The sequence below is a fragment of the Budorcas taxicolor genome, chromosome 8, assembly GCF_023091745.1.
Source record: "Budorcas taxicolor isolate Tak-1 chromosome 8, Takin1.1, whole genome shotgun sequence".
NCBI lineage: Eukaryota > Metazoa > Chordata > Mammalia > Artiodactyla > Bovidae > Budorcas > Budorcas taxicolor.
The window spans coordinates 47502710-47530047 of record NC_068917.1 but is presented as its reverse complement, the minus strand read 5'-3'; the positions used below and the strand labels follow the sequence as shown (position 1 = coordinate 47530047).

Genomic DNA, 27338 nt, shown 5'->3' with positions numbered 1-27338 from the left:
AAGAAAAGATTAGGAAATCTGCAAAATCACAACTTTTGGGGAACTGATTAGAGATTTGATGTCACAGGCAATAAAGTGGATTCCAAAGAGTCTCAAGCCCCTTCAAGGAATGATAGGACACAAAACTATCTCATCTCTGGCAGACCACAGGGAAAAGAAGATGCTTCCGTACAAATGAATAAGAAGTCACATAAGAGTTTAAAAATTTTAAGGGCCAAGTATAGCTTTTATCATGTTACTTTAAAATTGCCTAGAGTCCCAGATATAAGGGGCACACTTGTAAGTTCTTTCCATAGGTTCCACTGGGTACTCAGGCAAGGCTGGAAAAAGAGAGATTTGTTACTGCTGGTATGCAGGATATAATCAACTTCTGCCCAAGAGATAAGCATGAAACTCTTCTCGTTCCCGAAACATTTCTTTCGTAGGAAATGAAAGCCTAAAGTTCCTGGATGAATGAGCTGCAAACCATCTTATGCCTAGGACCCAGGCAAAGATTTGCTGCTACTGAAATAAGAATTGAAGTAAAAAACCTTAGAGACAGGGTAGGAAATCTTGGGCCCAGAATTCTATACCAATACTAAGTAGAGGTCTGCTACCATTAGAGAAGGGTCAAGTACTTGGTGATAAGAGGTCTATTTTGTATCACCTACATGTAATAACTGCTGAAAGCTGTGAATGAAACAGAAACATTGAAAAATCTCTTTCATAACCCATCCTCACTTTCAGTACATGGTAAAAATATCCCACTCCTGGGAGAATTTGAAGTCTGTGATACACTAAAGATTTTCAACAGAAACAATGAAACTCAAACACAGCTCAAGACTTAATTACATTTAGCTTAACCTTGCACACTAATGCTCTTTAGAAAGAAAGATGACACCCTTTTCTTTGTGTAAATATTACTTACATTAGTCTCTGCTGTTTTTATAGACATACAGTCCAGCATTAAATGAAAAATTACAGGATATACAAAAACCAAGAATGAGTAAACCACTGTTTTAGCAACAGACAAAGAAATCAAGAGAACCAGAAAAGAACCAGATATTGGAATTATCAGTCAGAAAGTTTATAACTATGTTTAACATGTTCAGTAATCTAATGGAAAAGGTAAACAGCAGACATAAACAGATCAAGAAATGCATCAAAGAGATGAAAGTTATTTAAGAAGAGTCAAAAAGAAATGCTAGAAATAAAAAACAGTATGAGAGATGAAGAAATGCTTCACTAGGCTCAGCAAAAGACTGGCTAGAGCTCAGTAAAGAATCAGTAATATGCCAATAAAGATTATCTAAACTGAAACACAAAAAGAAAAAAGAGTAAACAAAATCAAGTAGTGCTTGTAAAAGCTCTGAGACAAACATATGGACACAAATTATCTAATATATGAGTAACTGGAGCCTCAGAGGAGATGAGAGAATAGGGAAAGAGAGATATTTAAAAAGATAATGGCTGAGAATTTTCTAAAATTAATGAAAGACAACAAACAACAGATCCAAGAATCCCAAAGAACCCCAAGAAGAATTTTAAAAATACATGTGCCTGCTGCTGCTGCTGCTAAGTCGCTTCAGTCGTGTCCGACTCTGTGCGACCCCATAGACGGCAGCCCACCGGGCTCCCCCATCCCCGGGATTCTCTAGGCAAGAATACTGGAGTGGGTTGCCATTTCCTTCTCCAATGCATGAAAGTGAAAAGTGAAAGTGAAGTCGCTCAGTCGTGTTCGACTCTTAGCGACCCCATGGACTGCAGCCTACCAGGCTCCTCCATCCATGGGATTTTCCAGGCAAGAGTACTGGAGTGGGGTGCCATTGTCTTCTCCAACTCAGCACCCTGGCTGCCTCTAAAAAAATGTTTTCACGACAGACTCGTACTTTGTTTTTTTTGTCTTTTGTTTTTAGAACAATTTCATTTTGTGCTTCAAAGACTGCTGATACTATAATTAAACTATTAAAAACAAAAGATAAAAAGAAACTATTAAAGGCAGACAAAAGTGGCAGGTAGAGGAAATTTGAATACAGAGCAACAGTAATAATCAGAGCTGATTTCTTGGGACTATGGGCTTCCCTTGTGACTCAGCTGGTAAAGAATCTGCCTGCAGTGCAGGAGACCTGGGTTCAATCCCTGGGTTGGGAAGAGATCCCCTGGAGAAAGGAAGGCTACCCTCTTCAGTATTCTGGCCTGGAGAATTCCATGGACTGTGCAGTCCATGGAGTCACAAAGAGTCGGACACGACTGAGCAACTTTCACTTTCACTTTTCTTGGGAACTATGCAAGCCGAAAGATATATGTACATATATATATATTTTTTTAATTTCCATAATGGACAGTTTGGAAAGAAAGGGAAATTTTTTAAAAGAAGAAAAATGGGCAGAAGATGGGAGTGTGTCATAGCATGTATCCCACCAAGTTTATTCTAATTTTTTTTTTTTTTTGCCTCTAACTCCTTCTCCAGCCTTTGATGCACAGTGGATTCACAGGTTTCCAAACTGGGGTCACAGAATGCTGCAGCCACCCTCTCCAGTAATACCAACCCAATAAAGCCTACCAGTGCCAAAGCTCTCTTCTCCACACAGAGAGCACCTGCCCGAGTCCATCAGATTTGAGAAGAATCTCCATCCAGCTGGGGTCTCATACACAGGGACCTTCATTGATTTGGCCACTCTGAAAAACAGAATTTAAGGCAACAATCAACCCATATTTCTCCTTTCTTTTTTTTCTCAGCACCTAAGCAAGTCTTTAAGATTTGTTTATGCCATAAACTATATTTTAGAACACCCTGAACAATGTGGACAGTTTTCAAGATGTGAAGCCATAGGTGAAAGTTTATGGATAGCATATTCTCACCTTTATGTTTCCCTTCTATATATATTCCTTAACCTTTGTGGTAAGATCCAATTGGGGATCTGAGAATCTAAATTAAGGGGGTGTTTGGGTGCAAACACTTTGGAATATTGTTTGACATTATCTACTAACGATGAATATGAGGAGGGCATGGCAACCCACTCCAGTACTCTTCCCTGGAGAATCCCAAGGACAGAGGATCCTGGTAGGCTATAGACCATAGGATTGCACAGTCGGATATGACTGAAGTGACTTAGCATGCACATACTAAAGATGAATATATACACATCCCATGAACAAGCAATTCAACTCCTAGAAAATAGTAGACACTGTGGTACACTGCTTAGCTTTACCCCCCAACACACATACACACACACACACTTTGGTGGTTTAGTCACTAAATTGTGTCTGACTCTTGCAAACCCATGGACTGTAGCCCACCAGGCTCCTCTGTCCATGGGATTTCCCAGGCAAGATTACTCAAGTAGGTTGCCATCTCCTTCTTCTCCAGGGGATCTTCCTGACCCAAGAATCAAACCCTGGGTCTCCTGCATTGCAGGCAGATTCTTTACCAACTGAGTCAATAGAACGGGAACATTCTTTCTATGAGCTGCTAGAGATGTTGATTTTCTCTTATTCTCAAAATATTCCAAGAAAAATACACAATCATGCTTACATCCTGGTAGGAATAGTGAAATAAATCCTCCCCAAACGGGAGAGAAAAAGTTTTCAAAGCCATTAATTTCATGGTCAGAAGTTCAACAAAGAAGAAATCATTCACACAGAAGCTTTCAAGGGCAGTTCACAGTGAAGGCTGGCTCAAAATTAATTTAGCTAAAATGAATGTATATGATCACAAAATAGAATGCAACTGGGGCAGAGGTGAGGGTAAGAAAAAGGCTAGAGGGTGTGAGATATATATTCTCTGGTTAAAACTTTCTTGTTGGTTCAAAGCCAAGTTGGCAGAACTTAAGGGAGGAGAAAGGATTTCCCCAACTCCACCCTTTTCAGTTAATCACTCTTAGGAGGTCATTAGGCTAAAGGCTGAGGCTGGATTTTAAAGGACTGGATACTTTTATAACTATGAGGCACAGTTGCAGTTATACAAGCTAAGATAACAATATGGGTAATTAAATTTCAGGATCCCAAGCATGAGTTGATTGTGTCCTAAAGTCAGAAAGGAATTCTCCCTCCCTTCTCCTTCTACTGAACTTGGGATCCATCCCAAACATAGCATTCAGCAGATACCAGGCTGACTGGAGGAGCCTGGCCTCTTTTTGGCAGGAGGCCCCCGTGGAGTCTCTGAAACTCTCTGGTACAAAAGCTAAAACTGAAGCTGCTCATGCTGAGGGTCTGCTCCCCTCTTCTTAACTCCCACCATCACATGCTGGAGACAAACAAACCTCACTTTCTAGGAAAGACCAGAAGGAAAAGAAAGAAAGTGAATCTGGGCCAAAATTTTCCTAAAAATGGGAGTGAGCTCTCATAGCAAAAAGGAAAAACACTGGAAAACAAAGAAACATGGTAGATACAGGCTCCTCATTGTGGAGGAGCCTCTAAAAATGTGGCTTCAGGTTGGAAATAGCCTCAATCTGCCAATCCAGCACTTTCTCTCATGACCCTTCCCACATGCTCCTTAAAAAAAACTGAACTCTCTTTTTTTCTTTTACTTTGCGGGGGTGGCGGTCACCACGCAGCATGCGGGACGTTAGTTCCCTAACCAGGGATCAGACTGGAGCCCCTGCTATGTGAGTGCAGTCTCAACCACTGGATGAGCAGGGAAGTCCCAATCATCTCTTATTTTTTAGCTATGCTGTTGCATTTTTGTTGTTGATTTCTGAGTCCTTCTTCCTGCTTTCCATGTTACATGGATTAATCCTCCTTTCCAGTCTCTCAGAATACTTCACGTTGCTTCAAAACCCATCTAAAATGTCCCGCCATCATGAATCTTGTGGCAAAGACTGCTAGTGGTCAATAAATGCATCTTTTCCTGGACGCACAGCTAGACTACATTTCTTAGCTTCCCCTGAGGTTCGCTGTGGCCATGTAGAGTTCTAGCCAGTGGAACTCTAGTGGAGATGATGCATACTCTTTTCAGATATGGCTATTAAAACTTCCCATCCTCCCTGTTCCTTCTCCTTCTGCCAGTTTAATATGGACAAGCCCCGCCATCCTAGAAGCCACATGTTAAAGATGGTGGGCCTGCAAGTTGGAAGAATCTGGATCTCTGAATCACCATTTGGAAGAAAATTAATCACCAATCAGGAACACTTGTTTTTAACTTTTAATGACTGAGAAAAAATCTTTTGTTGTGTTTGAGCCATTGTACATTTTGGGATTAGTTTGATAGCAGCAGCTCTATTATCATAATACAATTTGTTTTTCATTGCCATGATCAACCCAAAGTAGCCCTTCCTGCCTTAGGCTTCCTCTCTGGGTATGGGGTCTTTATGTTCACATGGTCATTGTATGTGTTTTTACCTCCTTAACACTTTCCCTCCACACACAGACACTACCACCACCACCAGTGTGTTAGTTCTTTGAGGGTAGAAGCTACATCTTACGTACCTTTATAGCTCTTCAATGTCAAGGATAACAAAGTACCTTGTCAGACTTGCCCTCAATAAAGCCTATATGATTTCGGTTGACTAATATCTACTATTTAAGGAATATTGTTCAATAGCAAGGGGGAAATTATCTCTACTTGATCTTTTCTCATTTTGCTGCTGCTACTGCTGCTAAGTCGCTTCAGTCGTGTCCAACTCTGTGCGACCCCATAGACGACAGCCCACCAGGCTCCCTCGTCCCTGGGATTCTCCAGGCAAGAACACTGGAGTGGGTTGTCATTTCCTTCTCCAATGCATGAAAGTGAAAAGTGAAAGGGAAGTAGCTCAGTCGTGTCCGACTAGTAGCGACCCCATGGACTGCAGCCCACCAGGCTTCTCCGTCCGTGGGATTCTCCAGGCAAGAGTACTGGACTGGGGTGCCATCTCCTTCTCCCTCTACTCTAGCAACCACTAGTTTATTCTTTATATCTATGAGTCTATTTGTTTAGGCTCCTTATATTAAGATACAATTAAGTGATTATAACTTAATCATTTTGAGCAAAGGGAATTTCTCCAGGTATTAATCGGTGGGGCTATCAGGACAGAGGCTTCTCTGGTGGCTCAGAAAGTAAAGAATCTGCCTGCAATGCAGGAGACTCGGGTTCAATCCCTGGGTTGGGAAGATCCTTTGGAGAAGAGAATGGCACCCCACTCCAGTACTCTTGCCTGGAGAATCCCATGGACAGAGAAGCCTAGTGGGCCACAGTCCACGGGGTCGCAAAGCGTCAGACACGACTGAGCGACTAAGCAGCACACGTAGCAGCAGTGCCCAGCTATCAGGATAAGACAAAGGCATTTCCTGAAAGTCAAGACTTCAGAACAGAACTACTGCAGTGAATATACGAGCATCAAAGGTTTGAAGAGCAGAAAGACACATCATTTTATCTTCCCAGTCTCGGCAGTCACCTTACCCTCATGGGCTCAAACAAGGTAACAGATACAAAAGTATCCTGAAAAATCCCTAAAAGCTCACTACATATACAGGTGCTAGCATAGCCATCTTTGTGCCTCCCACATCCAGCACAGTGTGTGCCCATAGTAGGTATTAAAATATCTATTAACCTAATTATACAGTGCTACATCATTGGGTGCAATAATATTTTACTGGAATGTTAATGGTTATTAATGACTCTCTTACCTTGCTATAGAACAGCCAAATAAACAATGACTAATTATAGCAAATATTTGAAGCAGAATCAGCTGTTCTTGGAATTCTACTTTAAGAAAGTTGCAATAGATTTAAAAAGGACAAGACCGAGGTCCCTCTTCTTCTGATTTATCTGCAAACATCCACTTTCTAAAGAGCTTAGCAGACTTCTTGGTCCTATTTTCTACACACTGAACTCTCAGCCCCTTTTTAAAAAGCTTCCATCTACATAGATTACAAGATACCTGCACTGTGCGTGCGTGCTGCTACTTCAGTCATGTCTGACTCTTTGCGACTCTATGGACTGTAGCCTGCCAGGCTCCTCTGTCCATGGGATTCTCTAGGCAAGGATACTGGCGTAGGTTACCATTTCCTTCTCCGACACAATGTGTATCAGTTATCAAATCACCATGCTGTACACTTTATATTATAGTTTTATCTGTCAATTATACCTCAATATAGTTAGAAACTTCCCTGACTTCCCTGGTGGCTCAGACGGTGAAGTGTCTGCCTACAATGTGGGAGACCTGGGTTCAATCCCTGGGTTGGGAAGATCTCCTGGAGAAGGAAATGGCAGCCCACTCCAGTACTCTTGCCTGGAAAATCCCATGGACGGAGGAGCCTGGTAGGCTACAGTGCATGGGGTCACGAAGAGTCGGACATGACTGAGCGACTTCACTTTCACTTTTCTATAGTTAGAAAAAAAATAATCAGAAAAGCTAGTCATTGGTGACAAAGTCAGGACAGATGTTATCTCTGGGGAGGAGTGGAAGGTAGTAATTGGAATGGGGATCAAGAGAGCGTCAGGAATGGGTTCTGTTTCTTAATCTACAATGGTAGTTACGTGGGTGTATATTCTTTATGGAAAGTGCTTGAGCTATGCATCAGGTGTGCCTCATGCATATAAAATATGCATTATGCTTCAGTGAAACATTTATTTAGAAGAAAAAGCCCTCTGTAGTACTTATGACTAAGTACATGTTTGAATTAGTAATGTTTACATCATCCCAACAAACAAATCACTGGAGATGGAGTTTAATAGCATTTGGATATGGTGGGCTAAGGTCTAGTAGACATGTAACAAAACAGCTGGCAAGTCAGTCCTTCAGTATTTTGACATTGATGAGTTCACTACCGGATCCCTTCTTTGATATCTGGTACCACTGGCTAGAACTGCTCTGAGGTAAAAGGCTTAAGTGAGTTTGCAGTTTAAAAGCCTATCTAAGGCAGCCTTCTCAGCTCATAAGTAAAAATTAGCCAGAGTTCAGCTAAGCCTTGTTCTCCAATAGCAAATCTCAAAGTCCACTCTTCAACTCATCTTTTGGATGGAGCAACTCACTGTTGTTGCTATTTAGTGTCACTAAGTGGGACCTGACTCTTGCGACCCCGTGGACTGTAGCTCTCCAGGCTCCATGGGATTTCCCAGGCAAGAATACTGGAGCGCGTTGCCATTTCCTTCTCTAGGGAATATTCCTGACTAGGGATCAAACTTGCATCTCCAGCACTGGCAGGCAGATTCTTTACCATTGAGGCACCAGGGAAGCTCTATAGCAACTCATACTTCTAAGTAAAGTAAGTATAAAACATGAGGCTGTCATAATAAGATGACCACAAAAGTTTTTCAAACATATATAGATAATATATAATGTATTTTATATGCAAATATATATTACATATTATAAATATATATATTACATAAATGTATAAGTTTATATATAAATTTTATATATTTCTGTAAAGTCAGAGAAAACCAAATACAGTATATTAATGTGAATATATATATACACATATATATATAATCTAGAAAAACAGTACCGATGAACCTCTTTACAGAGATGAAATGGAGATGCAGATCTGGAGAATGGACTTGCGGACACAGCAGGGGAAGGAGAGGTCAGGACAAATTGAGAAAGTAGCATCAACATACATACACTATCATATGTAAAACAGATAACTAGCAGGAAGCTGCTGTATAACACACGGAGCCCAGCCTGGCACTCTGTGATGACCGAGAAGGGTGGGACAGGACAGTCACAGAGGTTCAAGAAGGAAGGGAGATATATATATATATATAACTAAGTTGCATTGATGTATGCTAGAGACCACCACAACACTGTAAAGAAATTATCCTCCAATTTAAATTTTTATATATTCATATATTGTATATCTTTGTTATATTATTCAAATTGTATATGTTATATAAATATATAAACTTTAGCAGACACCTGCCTGTTCCTGGGACCTGTGATATCTCAGCCTAAACCATAAAACTCACATATTAAATACCACCTCCCTTGCCTGCCTTATCAAGGAGGTCATAAGGATCAAATGAGACAGTATATAAAGATAAGGAAGTGCTCTAACTACTGCAAAATGTCCTGCAGTGTTTTGTTGTTACTCTTCTGAGTACAGAACCTTTCACTTAATCCAAAGAGAAATAAACGTATCATTTAAAGAATATTTATAATAAAAAACAAAATATAACGGGATGTGTCATGCTTCCTATAAAATTCTAGATTTGGGGCAACTGTAGAACAAAGGTGCACCTTGAACCCAGGTGCCTTGGTTGCTTTATCGAAAAGCTATGGCAATTTCCTTTTAGGTGGGTGTTATAAGGGAAAATAGGATCCTTCCCAATTTGATTTTTAATTTTGTTAGGAAGCAGAAGGCACGCATACTTTAGAGACTCTTTATTAAAAGAAAGAAACTGACTTTGGGAAAGTGAGCAAAGATCCAAGAGAAAAATATGTAAAGCTGAAAGAATCACAGGTTTACTCTCCTAAGCTAGAGTTAATCTAGAGCCTTATGTCTGGAATCAACGAGTTTCTATGTTTACCATCTTGATGCTTCAGCACTTTGATGTAAACTGCTCCTGGTTCTAATTTTATTTTCAAAGAAGAAAAACTGCTGAGGGACTAGGGCTGGCAAATTCTAAGCCTGAAGTGTTCCAGTTAAGCTGAGAGATAAAGAGATGACTGTCAGCTGTCTTTCTGATTCCCATAAGATTGCTCCCTGAAAAGCAAAAAGTGAATCATCTTGTCTTTCTGTTTTGCTTTAAATTTTAGAGTATGATGACAATTCACTGAAGCTTTTTAAAAAGCCTATATACACTTGGAAGATTTAGAATCAATTACACTTACAGACTAAAAGTAATAAATACGAAATGATGTATCAGCTCTAACCCAGGAGATAAAACATTTCATGACACAAAGCTTCTCTTTCTTTCTGTGCTTCCACTTCTGGATTCAATTAGCATCTTTTCCTGGATGGTATTAAAAAATCTTATTGATTCTATGTCATAAAACAGGAGAGATGGGGCATCTGGGCATGGAACAGCAAATAAACATACAGCAGCTGTAAATGCATACTCATTTTAAAGGAAGAACAAAGCCCAGAGAAAACAAGTATTTTGTATAATACTGCATCACTGCTCAATGGGTAATACCATAAGCAGAGGTAAATACTGAAATATCGGGGCATTATCAGTTTTCTGAAAGATCTGTGGCTTAATGTATGACCCAGCTTGCTGTTTTCTGAGAAGCCAGCTCAAGTCATCAGGCAGCCATCCCTAAATGGACACTGAGAAAATGAGCATCTATCAAGGGACACAGAAGCAGTCACCCCAACTGAAAGGTACCATACATTCAAGACTGCACTTACTCTTCCAGGATGCTCATCCTTACTCAAGGATTGGGTTTAATGTCTTTAAGTATAAAGAAAGCACATGCCTCATTAACATATCTTTTTTAAAAGTTTTGATCTAATGAGACATAGTTATAAGGAAAGAAACTACTGAAAGAGCTGATGCTCTTTGGTGGGAAATGATGTTCTCAGCACAAGGCAAAGTTGAGTAGACAGGAAAGGCAGGCAGACACACACTACTGTGGAATTAAGTCCAAATACATCTGCATGGATGACAGAATGGACTCTGAATTCTGACTGCCTGAGTGCCCACCCAGATACTCTTCTTAAAGGCTGGTTGGCCAAGTTACTTAGACTCTTTCACCTATGAGATGGAATAACAGTGAATTTCCTTATATGGGGAGGACTAAATGGGGTGATCCTTGGGAAGGCCCGGACACCCAGAGCAGTGAGGGACAGCGCAGCAGCTGGCAGCATTGTTACCTCTCCAGTGGCTGTTTCCTGCATTCCCCTCTGCCCTCTGGCCAGGGCAAACTGAGATGACAGAGCCTCCTTAGGGCACCACGCAGCTTCAGACGCTGGCACACAGAGCTCACACAGACGGGGGTGCTCTTTCTATCAGTTACAGTCCCAACAGGAATGGATGACACACCCACATGGAGTAGTTTGAGCAGAGTTTAACACAGGCGCTATCTACACAGGGGTGGGCACTGGAGAAGGGGCACACAATGCGCAGCATAGGACCCCCAGGCAAGTAACACTGGGTGAGCACTACCTCACCCCCAGGCTTATCCCTTGATCAGAGAGAGAACTGGGTGAAGAGGGCTGCCTGGCAGAAGCCATGACCTTCAGAGGGGGCATGTTGCCAGCCCACAGAACGCACTAGAGAGAGGAATCAATTCCTGACTGCACTCTCCTCTGTCTGTCTGGTATCTGCAGTACTCCCAATTCTCCAAACCCAACTGAAATCAGGAGGAAAGACAGTCCATAGAGGTCAGCCTATGGGACAGAGTGTAGGGAGAGTGTGGACAGGGATCCTGGGGCAAATGGAAGATACCAGCACTCTTCATCCGGCCCCCCAGATTCAGGCTACTTTGACTGTCCACGTTAATCTGTCCAGTCCCTTCTTTGTGCCACCATAGCACCTCCCCCGATACAGTCAGAACAGGGTACTGCATTAGATGTTGGGACAGCTGACCCCCTCTAATCTGTGAGCCCCTGGAAGGCAAGGACATTGACTGGTATAGATCAAGTACTTAGTGACATTTGCTAATTCTATGCAAGTATCATAGGGTCTATCAGAACACAGACTTCTCCTACATGGGTACCAATGTCATCTAGATTCCAGAACTAAGTATTTCAAATACCAGAGGGAGGAAGTACATGAGACCACTGAAAGCTCAGGATAAAACTAAGTTATGGTAGATGAACTTCCAAATGGAATTACATACAAAGAGTTGGCTAAAAAGACTGATAACCTAAAAAGACTGATAACTGTATGTTAGTTTACCAAGTCCAGTGCTGTAATAAGTTTACTGTGAAAAGGTAAGAGATTATGGTAAAACTGGTCTCTCTTTACCCTGGTGGAATTTCTCAGAAGTAAATGCTTACTTCACTGTAAAACTTATAGAGAGGGGAGGGTACATATTTCTCGTGTGTATAAGTAGCACCTCGTGGGACTGATGTTTCATGCAAAACATACTGGAAAACATTGGTTAAGATAAACCAAATATATCCCCTATATGATTATGGCAGGGGTGTGCCTCAGAGGACTTTACTCCCACTGAACAGTTTTGAAAAGCAAGGGAGAAGAAATATATCAAATAGCCTTGAGTCACATCAAGGATTCTCAGGAAGAGGCCTTTCCCAAAGAGGTTTGAGAGATGAGTTAACTGGAAGGGCATCCCAGAGAGGCAAATACCCTTCTACCAGGTCCCAGACTGCAGGAAGTTCTGGGCTCAGTAGAGAGAGGCAGCCTAGGGTCACAGCTAGTGGGGGTGATGGATGGCAGGGCTCTTCACTGTCTAAGTCTGGTCCTGGGAAGCAGTAGGGGAAGAAGTAAGAGATGAGGAAAGCAGCTGTTTGCATTCAGGGTGACCCTGCAGTGGGACAGACTCTCTCTTGAGGGCCTAGAGGTCTCTGGGGAACGGGGACCAAAACAGGTTGGTGAGAACACACAGTTCCTGTAATTAATTGAAGAAGCAGAGTCTCCACAGGGAATCAGAAAGCCACTCAACTGTTCTGTCCCCCTTCTCAGAGACTGAGGCACAGATCCCCTGTGTGGATTTATTCTGTGTTTTAGGCTGATGCTGCCTCAGCCTAATTGGGGGCCTACAGAGAAGGGACGGGGTCGGGACAGGACATGATGGCTTCTGGGCGTTGAAAGCCACTGTGGGAGAACAGTCTTGTGTGAGAGGAACAGTTCTCTTCAGGCCAAGATCCCACTTCCTATGGTGAAGGGATGACACAGACGAGCAGTAGGAGCACCACCTTCTCTGTCAGCCTAGGGCTGCAGCCCAAGCAGTGCCCTTGGCTAGAGCTACTATAATGTCTTTGAGACCACAATAATTTCCAGCTTTCAAGAGGTATTGTGGCATACTGCTTTTCTTAGAAGAGAGAACTTTAATGCCAACTGCAGAAACACCGTCATAGTAAATATTTAAATGGAAGTGTTCTCAGTGCGAACATTACCCACTTGGAATGCATGGGCCTTACACAGCGCACAGCCTGTGCAACTGGGTGTGGCAGCTCTCCATCAGCTCCACCTGGATGCAGCCAGAGTGGGAGCTACAGCCCTCAGGCCCCTTGAACACGTTCCTGGCATAGCAGAGGGACCCTCCCCAGTGGTCACTTAACTCCGCATAGCAGAGGAACCCTCCCCAGTGGTCACTTAACTCAGGGTGAGCCCTAAAGCCTTTCACAGTCTTTGGATTGTTGAAGACACAGCTTTAAATGCACATTTTCTTATCCCTGACCAACGGCATTCAGAAGTAGTGCACGTGTGGGTAAGGCCTCAACCCATATCATACTAGCCATATTAAAAAATACCCACATCGCACATAAAAATTGATTTCCTGTTTCAAGAGAATCTTGAAAGGATTTTTATAATTTTGTTTTTGAAATGATGCTACAAGTCACTCATTTAATTAACTATTGACAAGATTTCTCATCTATTATGCACACTTGGGAATTCTTTCAAAATGAGGACATATACACTACAGATTATTTCTAAGCGTTGATTATTTGGATACTAAATTTAATAATAGAGTGACAAGATGTTACATTTTTTACATTAAACTAGGCAGTTAATTATGTTGATATTGCAGTTTTCTTCATTTTGGAGTTAATATAGTTGATTCTTTAACAATGTAGGAGTAAGGCCCCCTACCACGCACAGCTGAAAATCCATGTATAACTTTCCAGTCAGCCCTCAGTATCCATGGTTCTGCATCCACAGATTCAACCAACGTCAGATCATGTGTTATTGTAGTAGGTATTTAGTGACAGAAATCTGTGTATAACTGGACTTGTGCAGTTCAAACTCATGTTGCTCAAGAGTCAACCATAATTGTTTTCAGGTCGCTACTTTTAAGTTCATGAATATCAAAGGCCTTAGGCAAAAAGCCAAGAGTGCCAAGGAGGAATAAAATGACCCAAGTGCATGTGGGCATGTGTGTGTGTGTGTGCATGCTTGTGTGTGTGTGAAACGTGTGTGGGGATGGGCATGTGTATGCACGTCATATGGGTGCATGTGCGTGTACTGTGCGGATGAGTGTGTGGGTGCTGGGGGCAAGGCAAGGTAGTATAACTGTTGTCAGAACCTTAGGTAGTTTCTCGGACAGTAAGATTTTACGGAGAGTGCTTCATCTTCTCCTTCACTTCATCCCTACCACGTTCTGCGTATACTATCCTCATTTTCAGCAGGTCTTACAAATTTATTTCTGAACATTCCATCCCAGAATTCTTTCAACCAGCTCCCACTTTCTCTGCCAATATCCAATGCAGTTAAGTATGCCCATCTGGAAAGCCAGATATGGATGCAATGCAAGCCCAGCGCACTAACCTGGCACTAGGCTGCTGACTGAGTTTCTTGGAAAATTTCAAGGCAGAGCTCCAAGGGTCAGAAAAACACATCATCATTCAGTTGTAACAGACATTCTAGCTGATGAAATATGACCACTAGGGTTTTATCCCCTCGTGAAACCAAACATGCATATTCAGCCCAAAGAGAAGTGGCAAAATGACTTCATACAATGTGAACTTTTATAAATGTAGAGTACAATGACCCTGGACTTAAGAGTACAAATACCTCTATGGGGCACCTAGATAGTGTTTTTTAAAGGCCTCACCTAGCACACAGCTTGGAAAAGTTTTCCTCTTCTTTTGTCTAGCTGGTGGCACTTAATCACTCACCTTCACAGAACAGGTCAGTGTTCCCCTCCCACTCTTTCTTGATAATAACCATCATCTGTACTTAGGAAACATACAAATTGCTAGGCCTCTCCAAGAAGATCTTGAATTAGTAGGTCTTGGTGTTTATACTTATAACAAGTAGTATTTCTTATCTCTAGAAGATTCTAGGAATCTTATTTTAGGAAGGTTTATAAAAAGTTGTGAGTTAAGACAAACTATCAATATATGCAAATGGTAGTAATGAACTAACCTATGCAACTATATATATATAAGTTAATTATATATGTTTATAGGCTTTGGGCAAGATAAAAACCTTTATTTACAACTGGTGATTCCTTTAAAGATAAATACAGTAAAGTATTTGGATAAAACATGACAAACATATATGAGATATATATATATATATATATACATGTGTATGTGTATTCAAAATATTAATAAACAAAATTTTATGTACATATTGCACAATGTTTAGGAAGTCCTCAGAGAATATTAATTACTCAGATTGATACTGAGCATCAGGGTTTGCCTAGATGTGAGTCTATCTTGTGAAGACACAGAAGATGGCAACCAAACCTTGGAAGGCTGAGATTCAGCTCTCATCTCACCATAGCACTACCTGCAAATGCGAGGACAACTACCCCTAACCATCAAGTACTGTACTGTCTTTGAAAATCTGACAAGCCTGGGTTCAAAGCACAGCTCTTACACTTTTAATCCAGTGAACCTCACAGGCCATTTATCATCTCTTATTTGGGGTTTACATCCAAGAAACTTGAATAACAGCAATAGAGGAATAGGTTTACTTCCCCACTCACTTTTCCTATAGCACTCTAGGGAGACTGGGCAGCAGAATGGAACAAGCTTGGGCTTCTTGGATCAGCCAACCTGGGTTCAAATCCTGAATCCATTTTTCATCTTTCAATAACTTATTTTGGTAAGTCGCTGGATTTCTGTGAGTCTCAGTGTCCTCAAAGGAAGAGACGACACACAGTAAGCATGCCAGAAAAGCAGCATGATTTAACAGGCAGAAATCCTCATCCTCGCTGGGATAAGCGGGTCTTTTGAAGGCTTCCAAGAAAAGTGACTCAGCCATTAGCGATAGCCTAAAAGGAAATGGGGGCTGCCAGAGGGGTCTGAGTCTGAGAGATAGCTATGTCGAATCAGGACCTACCACCACCCTGCTTCTCCCCACTGTGGACCGGCACAGAGTGTTTCCTGGGAAGGTGTGACATGGGAACTGAAAAGGCTATGACCTTGGGGGCCCCAGGGCACTCATAGCTGAGCTCTGCATTGAAGGAAAGAGCCTGTCCTCTCTTGAAGAAATACTCTCCAATTTTAACTTCTAGTGACTCCAAATATTTGCAGTTTCCAGGTAAGCCATGCTTCCTGTCCCCCAGGACTCAGGGATACATCTTCCCTCACTTCAGCTAGCCAATTCTTAAATGTCCTTTAAGTCTCAGCTTCTGGGAAGAACCTTCAGACCCACAGAGGTTCCTTAAAGTGACAAGATCACCCCACCACAAGTGTCTCTTTCTGCTCTCCCATAGCTTTGTGCTAACCATCGTTGTCCTGGTCCATCTCCTCCAACACCTTCAGGAGGATCAGGGCTGTGTCTTTCTCTAAAGACCAACTTTTGAATAGGGCTAGGTACTAACAGGTGCTTGAGGGATACTGATGATTGAAAAACAACTTCTGAGCTACATTTTAACAGGATCAGGAAAGATTATCAGAAACTCAGAGGTGGGGAGATTCTAACCCCCAAGCTTTACCTGCTTGAGAACTGCTACAGGGAGCAACAGGTGCTCCTGATGGGAGTCGGCTATAAATGTGAACAGAAAAGCAGCTTGAAAACCTCTGACCTAACTTGAGAATAGAAGAGAGGCTTCTTAATGAAATTGGCAGAGGGCTCTGGGGTGCTGGATAGAACCCTCTGGATGGGACCAGGGCTCTGCACTGAAGGGATGTCCTATGCAGGTTTCCCTAAGTGCACCCTCCAATGGCCCCTTGGCTTGGGTGAACTTGGTTGCCCTGGCAGCATGGCTGATGCTGGACCAGGGTTTGCAGGAGACACACAGTCGTGTTTCTGTCCTTCTGACTTATCCTGAAGGACTTTGTTTCCTGGGAAATGTAGCTCAAATAGGTAGAATTCAAAGAAGGAAGTGAGTATAGGATTAACTGTAACCAGAGGAGATGATCTGTGTGCCTACAAGTACAAAGAAGCTTCTCCTCCTCTTAAGGCTTCTCTTTCCCTCCTCTCTCCCCAAACTTAGCTGTCTCTTTTCCTTTGACTTCTACCCTAGAATTGACATCAGTGGTCTGTTTCCTCTCCCTTTTCGTGGTGCTATGGCTCCAGGAGTGGAGTGTCTCCTCTTGGGGAAGGGAGTTATGGAGACAGTGGGACAGAGTGAACATTTGGTGAGCATTGCCCTTGGACCAGGCACCGTGCTCGGTACCCTGTGGTTATGCACTGACTCTGGCCAGCAGTCCCAGGAGGGAAGTATCACCATCCTCCTCGTCATGCTCTATTACTTGCTGCCTCTTCCAGAGAAAGTGCCCCAGTGCAGAAGCTCTGCAGCACAGGTGATCTGAGCTGACTGGACCAAGGCTGAACCAGGTGTACGCCGGGTACATGCAGCCACACTGGACCACAGACAGCAGAAGCGTCTCCACCTCACTTACCATTGGCAGTAAAGAGCCCTCAGAACTGCAGCTTATTTACATGAAATCTCTAGTAGGTCTGTAATCAACCCTTTCTCTGTCCTAGCTCTTGGCAACCGAAATGTGTGGATGTAAATGACCATTATCACCAGACTACAGACCACAAAACCGAGGTACCAAGAGATTAAGTCGTTTGTCCAGTGCCGTAACTGGTAAGTGGCTGGGTGGGGATTCAGGCCTTGACCTGCCTGATTCCAGAACCTATTTTCTGTACAACGAACTGTGCCAAGACATTCCTCAGGGCTGCTAAGAATGCTTTTGGATGTGTTTTGCATTTAAAGAAAATGTTTGTAAAAAGAGTGCTGGATCAGAGCAGTGGGAGCTATAGGAAACTCTGGCCTCAAAGAGCAGAACTACAGCTCTCTCCAGGCAGCCACAGTAATGATAATAAGAGCTAAGAGGTATCAAGCATTTACTATGCACCAGGCATTGTGCTAAACACTTTAAACTGGAGTTTACCACATTTATATGCCCAATTTTTAGATAAAGACATTGGGCCTCAGACAGGTTATGTAACATGTCCAAGGTCTCAGAGCTAGGAAGAGGAAGCTCTGTGGTTCAAGGCCAGCCTCCCTGAACTCGAGATCTCATGCTATACAGAGACAAATGCTACAGTGTAGACGAGACTCATCTGAAATATAAAGGAAGCCATGGTCTCCTTGCTGCAGCTGTCATAATACTTCATAACAAGGAGCAGGGTGGGGAGTGTCCAGATGAATATGGATATATACGTTGCGATGTTCTCACTGCACGTCAGAAGGCCCCGTTGGGAGACAGGCTTTTAATAAAAGTGAAGAGACAGACAACACTAGGCAGTGAGCATGGTCCTCTGAGGTTTTCCTCCACTGAGCTCGGCGCCAGCACTGCCCTGTGATTCACGCTTCCAAGTGACACAGAGCCTGCAGGCAGCAGCCCTGCAGTAAGAGGAAAATGGATGGAGTGCCCGGGGATGTTTTGCCTGCACACGCCGCGTTCCCTTAAAAGGCCTTGAGTGCACATACAGTTCTGACATGAGGGCAGGACCACATAACGTGGGGCCTCTCTTTCCCTTATATGGTCAAGTATGACAATGGCACCCGCCCTCCTAATTTATGAAGCACGCGAGTGGAGGAATGTCCATCAGGAGACATGGGGAGGTTTCACCAGAGAGAAGATACAAAGCTCATCTCCCTGGCAAAGGACTTCCAGGACCAAGTGGATCAGAATGCATACTTGCTGAGGTTTCTTTTCGGTTTTTTTTTTTTTAACTCTGAAGAATAAACATTTTTGCTCCTCTCAAATATCAACATTTCTTAAAGCCAAAGAATATGCTGAGCTCCCCCAAGTATCAGAGAAAAAGAAAAAGAAAGCAAGAATTAAAATTTGTAGGATTTCTTCATATATCTACCCCTCCAGCTCTAGCCTTTGTTTCTCCGTTCAGTACACACAAAGACACACATACACACACAGCATACATACAACCACTCAAGCATCTGAAAAGAAAGGACCATTTCATTTGAAGTATAACAGATAAACAGGATAAAGTCCTATTCAGGAACAGTCAGCTACAAAAACAAAGAGTTCTTATCTATAAATGGTCTTAGTTCTTTTGTTAGGAAGCTATAGCCTAAGTTTTCCCATCCAAACTTGCTCCTAAGAGAGGAATCAATACAAGAGGGTGTATCGAATGGGAATGTATAGGAAAGTACTTTGTACATCATAAATCATATGATATCCACAGTTAACTCAAACACTTGTTAGTGTCCTCCTAGTAATATAATTTTTAAGTGACTATTATTTTGTGTATTATATAATATACAAGTAGGTTTCCTGGCTATAACCAAGCATAAGCTATATTGCTATTTAAACTACTTTCACCTTGACTATACTTTACTTTCATTTGGTCAGGACTCTGAATCTATTCGAAGCATGCTGCTGCTAAGTTGCTTCAGTCGTGTCTGACTCTGTGTGACCCCATAGACAGCAGCCCACCAGGCTCCCCCATCCCTGGGATTCTCCAGGCAAGAACACTGGAGTGGGTTGCCATTTCCTTCTCCAATGTACAAAAGTGAAAAGTGAAAGTGAAGTTGCCCAGTCGTGTCCAACCCTTAGCGACCCCATGGACTGCAGCCCACCAGGCTCCTCCGTCCATGGGATTTTCCAGGCAAGAGTGCTGGAGTGGGGTGCCATTGCCTTCTCCTATTCGAAGAATAGGCTGGTCCAAATAACAAAACTCTTCTATCATGTTTGGCATGTTGTAATGGCAATCCACTCCAGTATTCTTGCCTGGAGAATCCCATGGACAGAGGAGCCTGGTGGGCTATGGTCCACAGGGTCGCAAAGAGTCAGACATAACTGAAGCAACTTAGCATACACATACAAGCTAGCAGGCACAGAAAGAGTCAGGCATTTTATACACATAAAGCATATTCCTTCACCATTTAAAATGATCTGTGCATACAGCACCTTGGGTGAAATACTCTTAAAAAGCACTTGGGAGATCCTCAGACAGAGAGTGCGGTACAAACTACAAGACTCAAGAAAACAATGGACTGTGATTCCTTCAGTATAACTCCCCAAATGAGATGTGTTGAATGTGAAAGTGTAGCCTGGAGTTTCAATTTCTTAAAACTAGAAATTCAGAAATCAAACTCTGCTGACCCCAAGAACATGTCTTCATTTAAAAAGATATATTTAATAGCCTCACAGTATTGGCACGATAAGGGAAGCTCTCCAAGTATTCAGGGCCAACTTTCTACTGCACAGCTTTATCACACGGCTACATTTAAGGCAGAAAGTGTTGAGAGGCATGAGGAAAAATGCAGGAACCCTGGGCAGTTGTGTCTTTTATGCCTGAATACTTGAGCGATGGAGCCCCTGGCTACCCTGGTGTTCACTGTCTTCCCAGCATCTTCACACTATCTAGGGGGCGTAGGAGGGAGCTTTCAGGGCCATGCCTGTTGCCCTACTTTAAACATTTTGAAATACCTGCAGCTCCAACTGAGGAGGTTTCCTTCTGTTTGACTGAAAACCGAACAGCAGGCATGCAAGTCTGGAGGCATGATCACCTGCATCAGAACTACCTGACCATTTCATTTAAAATGTAGACCTCTGGGCTTCACTCAGCATGACTGAATCTGAATTTCTGTCTATATGGCTTTGGCATCTGGATTTTAATAAGAATGTCTCTCCCCGACCAACCCCTCAAAGACTCCTATGCATGCAAACATTTAAGAATCATCAGGTGACACAGTGGTAAAGAATCTGCCTGTCAATGTTGAAGACACAGGAGACATGGGTTCGACCCCTGGGTCAAGAAGAGTCCCTGGAGTAGGAAATGGCAAGCTGCTCCAGTATTCTTGCCTGGAAAATTTCATGGAGAGAGAAGCCTGGCAGGCCACAGTCCATGGAGCCACAAAGAATAGAACACGACTGAGCGACAGAGTACACACGCTGTAAGCACTCAGGAAACTGCTGAATTTAAGTCTTATGCACAGCTTAGGTATACAATCATGACCCTGACCCCAAGGTACACTTCTCTTAAGATCTGTATCAAAAAGGGGTCTTAGGGAACAGCTAATTCAGCCTCCTCATTCTGTAAATAAGGAAAGCAGAAGTCCAGGAAGAGTGACTGACTCGCTGTGGCATCCTGCTGCCACCTCTTAGCAGTGTACTTTGGGAGTTCTGGTCTTGGTCCAGTTCTTAGAACACTGCTTTTTCTGCTATTCAATTCAGTTCAGTTGCTCAGTCGTGTCCGACTCTTTGCGCCCCCGTGGACTGCAGCACGCCAGGCTTCCCTGTCCATCACCAACTCCCGGAGTTCACTCAAACTCATGCCCACAGAGTCAGTGATGCCATCCAGCCATCTCATCCTCTGTCGTTCCCTTCTCCTTCTGCCTTCACTCTTTCCTAGTGTCAGTTGTTTTTTTTTCCCCCAGTCTTTCCAATGAGTCCGTTCTTCGCATCAGGTGGCCAAAGTATTGGAGTATCAGCTTCAGCATCAGTCCTTCCAATGAATATTCAGGACTGATTTCCTTTAGGATGGACTGGTTGGATATCATTGCAGTCCAAGAGACTCTCAAGAGTCTTCCCCAACAGTTCAAAAGCATCAATTCTTCAGTCTCAGCTTTCTTTATAGTCCAACTCTCTCATCCATACATGACTACTGGAAAAACCATAGCTTTGACTAGATGGACCTTTGTTGGAAAGTAATGTCTCTGCTTTTTAATACACTGTCTAGGTTGGTCATAGCTTTTCTTCCAAGGAGCAAGTATCTTTTAACTTCATGGCTGCAGACACAATCTGCAGTGATTTTGGAGCCCAAGAAAATAAAGTCTGTCACTGTTTTCATTGTTTCCCCATCTATTTGCCATGAAATGATGGTACCGGATGCCATGATCTTAGTTTTCTGAATGTTGAGCTTCAAGCCAACTTTTTCACTCTCCCCTTTCACTTTCATCAAGAGGCTCTTTAGTTCCTCTTCACTTTCTGCCATAAGGGTGGTGTCATCTGCATATCTGAGGTTATTGATATTTCTCCTGGCAATCTTGATTTCAGCTTGTGCTTCATCCAGTTCAGTAGTTCACATGATGTACTCTGCATATAAGTCAAATAAGCAGGGTGACAATATACAGCCTTGACATACTCCTTTCCTGATTTGGAACCAGTCTGTTGTTCCATGTCCAGTTCTAACTGTTGCTTCCTGACCTGCATACAGATTTCTCAGGAGGCAGGTCAGATGGTCTGGTGTTCCCATCTCTTTAAAAATTTTCCAGTGTTTGTTGTGATCCACACAGTCAAAGGCTTTGGCATAGTCAATAAAGCAGAAATAGATGTTTTTCTGGAAATCACTTGCTTTTTTGATGATCCAACAGATATTGGCAACTTGATCTCTGGTTCCTCTGCCTTTTCTAAATCCAGCTTAAACATCTGGAATTTCTCGGTTCACGTACTGTTGAAGCCTCGCTTGAGAATTTTGAGCATTATTTTGCTAGCGTGTGAGATGAGTGCAACTGTGCAGTAGTTTGAACATTCTTTGGCAATGCCGTTCTTGGGGATTGGAATGAAAACAAAAAACTGACCTTTTTCAGTCCTGTGGCCACTGCTGAGTTTTCCAAATTTGCTGGCATATTGACTGCAACACTTTCACAGCATCAGCTTTTAGGATTTGAAATAGCTCAACTGGAATTCCATCACCTCCACTAGCTTTGTTCATAGTGATGCTTCCTAAGGCCAACTTGACTTTGCATTCCAGGATGTCTGGATCATACCATTGTGGTTTTCTGGGTCATGAAGATCTTTTTTGTACAGTTCTTCTGCGTATTCTTGCCACCTCTTATCTTCTGCTTCTGTTAGGTTCATATTATTTATGTCCTTTATTGTGTCCATCTTTGAATGAAATGTTCCCTTGGTATCTCTCATTTTCTTGAAGAGATCTCTAGTCTTTCCCACTCTATTATTTTCTTCTGTCTTTGTCTTGATCACTGAAGAAGGCTTTCTTATCTCTCCTTGCTATTCTTTGGAACTCTGCATTCAAATGGGTATATCTTTGTTTTTCTCCTTTGGCTTTAGCTTCTCTTCTTTTCTCAGCTATTTGTAAGGCCGCCTCAGACAACCATTTTGCCTTTTTGCATTTCTTTTTCTTGGGGATGGTCTTGGTCACTGCCTCTTGTACAGTATCATGAGCTTCCATCCATAATTCTTCAGGCACTCTATCAGATCTAATCCCTTGAGTCTATTTGTCACTTCCACTGTATAGACATAAAGGACTTGCTTTAGGTCATACCTAAATGGTCTAGTGGTTTTCCCTACTTTCTTCAATTTGAGTCTGAATTTGGCATTAAGGAGTTCATGATCCGAGCCACAGTCAGCTCCTGGTCTTGTTTTTGCTGACTGTATAGAGCTTCTCCATCTTTGGCTGCAAAGAATATAATCAATCTGATTTCGGTGTTGACCATCTGGTGATGTCCATGTGTAGAGTCTTCTCTTGTGGAAGAGGGTGTTTGCTATGACCAGTGTGTTCTCTTGGCAAAACTCTGTTAGCCTTTGACCTACTTTGTTTTGTACTCCAAGGCCAAATTTGCCTGTTACTCCAGGTGTTTCTTGACTTTCTACTTTTGCATTCCAGTCCCCTATAATGAAAAGGACATATTTTTTGGGTATTAGTTCTAGAAGGTCTTGTAGGTCTTCATAGAACCATTCAACTTCAGCTTCTTCAGCATTACTGGTTGGGGCATAGACTTGGATTACTGTGATATTGAATGGTTTGCCTTGGAAATGAACAGAGATCATTCTGTCGTTTTTGAGATTGTAGCTCAGTTGGTAAAGAAGCTGCTGGCAATGCAAGAGACCTGGGTTCGATTCCTGGGTTGGGAAGATCCCTTGGAGAAAGAACTCGCAACCTACTCCAGTATTCTTGCCTAGAGAATCCTCATGGACAGGGGAGGCTGGCAGGCTACAGTCCATGGGGTCGCAAGAGTCAGACATGACTTATTGACTAAACCACCACCACCACTGCATTTCAAACTCTTTTGTTTACTGTGATGGCTACTATACTTCTAAGGGATTTTGCCCACAGTAGTAGATATAATGGTCATCTGAGTTAAATTCACCCATTCCAGTCCATTTTAGTTTGCTGATTCCTAAAATGTTGATGCTGATGTTCACTCTTGCCATCTCGTTTGACCACTTTCAATTTGCCTTGATTCATGGGACTAATATTCCAGGTTCCTATGCAATATTGCTCCTTACAGCATCGGACTTTACTTCCATCACCAGTCTCATCCACAACTCTTGGATGTGTTGTTTTTGCTTTGGCCCCATCTCTTCATTCTTTCTGGAGTTGTTTCTCCACTGATCTCTAGTAGCATACTGGGGACCTACTGACCTGGGGAGTTACTCTTTCAGTGTCCTATCTTTTTCCCTTTTCATGCTTTTCATGGGGTTCTCAAGGCAAGAATACTAAAGTGATTAGCCATTCCCTTCTCCAGTGGACCACATTTTGTCAGAACTGTCCACCATGACCCATCCATCTTGGGTAGCCCTATACACGGCATGGCTCATAGTTTCATTGAGTTAGACAAGGCTGTGGTCCATGTGATCAGTTTGGTTAGTTTTCTGTGGTTGTGATTTTCATTCTGTCTACTCTCTGATGAATAAGGAAGCTTCCTGATGGGAGAGACTGACTGAGGGGGAAACTGGGTCTTGTTCTGATGGGTGGGGCCAGGCTCAGTAACTCTTTAATCCAATTTTCTGTTGATGGGTGGGACCTGAGGCCAAACTATGGTGGAGGTAATGAAGATAACGGTGACCTCTTTCAAAAGGCCCCATGCAGGCACTGCCTCACTCAGTGCCCCCGACCCTGCAGCAGGCCACCAATGACCCACGCCTCTGCCAGAGACTCCTGGACACTCACGGACAAGTCTGGGTCAGTCTCCCACGGGGTCACTGCTCCTCTCTCCTGGGTCCCGGGGCATACAAGGTTCTGTTTGTGCCCTCCAAGACTCTGTTTCCCCAGTCCTGTGTAAGTTCCGGTGGCTCTATGATGGGGTTAATGGCGACCTCCTCCAAGAGGGCTTATGCCACACCCAAGTCTGCTGCACCTAGAGCCCCTGGCCACTGCTGACCCATACCTTTGCAGGAGACGCTCAATTCAAACACAGTTCTGACTCAGTCTCTGTGGGGTCTCTGGGTCCCGGTACACACAAGGTTTGTTTGAGCCCTCTGAGCATCTCTGGCAGGTAAGGGGTTTGATGCTAAAGGAGACCTCTGACCTCAGGTTCCTATTATTTTTGAAACCAGCTTTTCCTTTGATTCTGAGAGTTACTCCTTATCCTTCCACTGCATTCCTTTCAAGTAACCTAAAATTGGCCTGTCGTTTATATGCCAAGAACTCTACTTGACCCCTGGTTTTCTTAACCCAAAACCATAAACAGGCAAGCATTTGATTCAATCCTACAGAAAGGGAAATTGGGGTTAAATATCTTTGTTGGAAGCAGAAAGGATACAAGAGTTTGCAGTTGGATGAGTGGGGATGCAGTACTGAAAACCCCTGTCTTCATCAATACCCACCACACTACTCTTTCCAGAAAGCCTAGTATTTTGCCTTTGATCCCCAATCACTCCACCCTTAAACTAAAAGGCTTAAGATACTATCTGTGCAGCTGAAAATAGAAATAATCATGAACCCATAACTGCAAAGTGATCCAAATGACTCTTCTAAGTGGTGCACGCAATCTCAAGATTCAGTGCCAAGAAGTCATTGGGCTCACCACATCTGCACAAGTAGACAGATTCTCCTCCTTGTCAGTCTGGGTTTTATCTTTAATGTCCTCTCCCCAGGGCAGCACTATGGTCCCTGACATGCAGGACATCTGCGTGCAATTTCCACATAATAGGAGCAAGACTTGTTATTTTAAAGCCATAAATGCCATTAAGAGGTCTTTCTGCCAAAACCCATATGGCTCTTTTGTTACAAAGTTATACAAATATTTGTGTTTTCTGTTTGACTTGGCAGCAAGACAAACTTTCAGATTCTTTACTGTTCTTGCTTTGAAATGGCTTCCTGTCTCCTTTTGCAGGTTATTTACTATTTACTGTGATTCTCTAAAACAAATCTAAGTTTTTAAAGCAGAGTTCTAAAACTCTGTTGTTTAAGAGGCCCATCATTGGGTAGTTGTTCCAGAGAAGTGCTATTCAATCCAGACAGCACTTTAGCACTAAAAGGAAAGATTTTTAAATGTAGTTTTGTAAATTAACCAACAATAAAGTGGGCTTTTTGATGTGTTGTGTTCTATGAATTTTGACATATGTATAGATTCACGTAACTAGCACCACAATCAGGAGACAAAACATTTCTATCACCCACAAAAAAACACCTTTATACACCGTTCACCTGCTCTGGCCCCTGGTAACCACTGCACTGGTTTCTTTAGTTTTGTCTTTCTGAATACCATATAAATGGATTCACACAGTATGTGACATTTTGAGTCAGCCTCCTTTTACTCAGCACAATCACCTGAAATTCATCCAAGTTGTTATGTGTACCAGTAGTTTCTTTTTATTGCTAAGTAGTATTCCATTGTATGGATATATTACAGTTTATTTATCCATTCATCTGTTGAAGGATTTGGGGTTATTTCCATTTGGAGGATATTATGAATATAGCTGCTATAAATATTTGTGTCCAGGTTTTTCTGTGAACCTAAAGTTTCAATTCTCTAGAATAACTACACAGGCGTAAGATTACAGAGGCATATAATAATGATCTGTTTAACTTTATAGGCAACTGATGAACTGTCTTCCAGAGTAGCCATATCTCCCGTTTTGCATTCCCACCAACAGTGTATGAGGGCTCGAGATGTACACCCTCATCAGCACGTGGTATTAGCAGGATTTTTTATTTTAGTCTTTCTAATCATTATGTAGTGGTGTCTCACCCTGGTTTTACACTTGATTTTAGCCAAAAGGACAAAAAGTGATCATCCCGGTTTTAATCTGCATCTCCTTAAGGTTAATAATGTTGAATATCTTTTAATGTGCTTATCTGGCATTCATACATTTCTTCAGATCAAGTGTTTTGCTCATTTATAATTGGATTGACAGTTTCAATTCTTCCAATATATTTGAAAAATTATACTTTTTCTATGAATTGCTTTAGCACTTCAGTCAAAAATCAACTGGGCGTATTTATTTAGGTCTGTTTCTGGACTCTCTATCACATCTCAATGATATATATGTCTATCCCTTTGACAATACCACAGCACTTTCCACTAATTAGTAAATCTGACTCATCCAGCTTTTCTTTTTCAAAATTATTTTGTTTATTCTAGTTCCTTTATCTTTAAATATAAATTTTAGAGTTGATCTGTCTATAACTACCAAAACCCTATGGGAACATTTATTGGAATGGCATTAAATATATGTATCAATTCGAAAATAAATGACACCTTTACTGTATTGATTTTTTTCAATCCATGGACATGATACATCCC

The 27338-nt window shown here is 42.3% G+C and overlaps 1 protein-coding gene across 2 annotated transcripts in view; it reads right to left on the bottom strand.

Annotated features, from left to right (window-relative positions):
- PGM5 (phosphoglucomutase 5) overlaps window positions 1–27338 on the bottom strand; it is a 208603-nt gene that overhangs the window by 82190 nt on the left and 99075 nt on the right. For both annotated transcript variants that reach the window (XM_052644903.1, XM_052644905.1), the window contains exon 7: window positions 2543–2658. In XM_052644903.1, the coding sequence (XP_052500863.1) occupies window positions 2543–2658 (116 nt within the window). The remainder of the gene's footprint in view (window positions 1–2542; window positions 2659–27338) is intronic.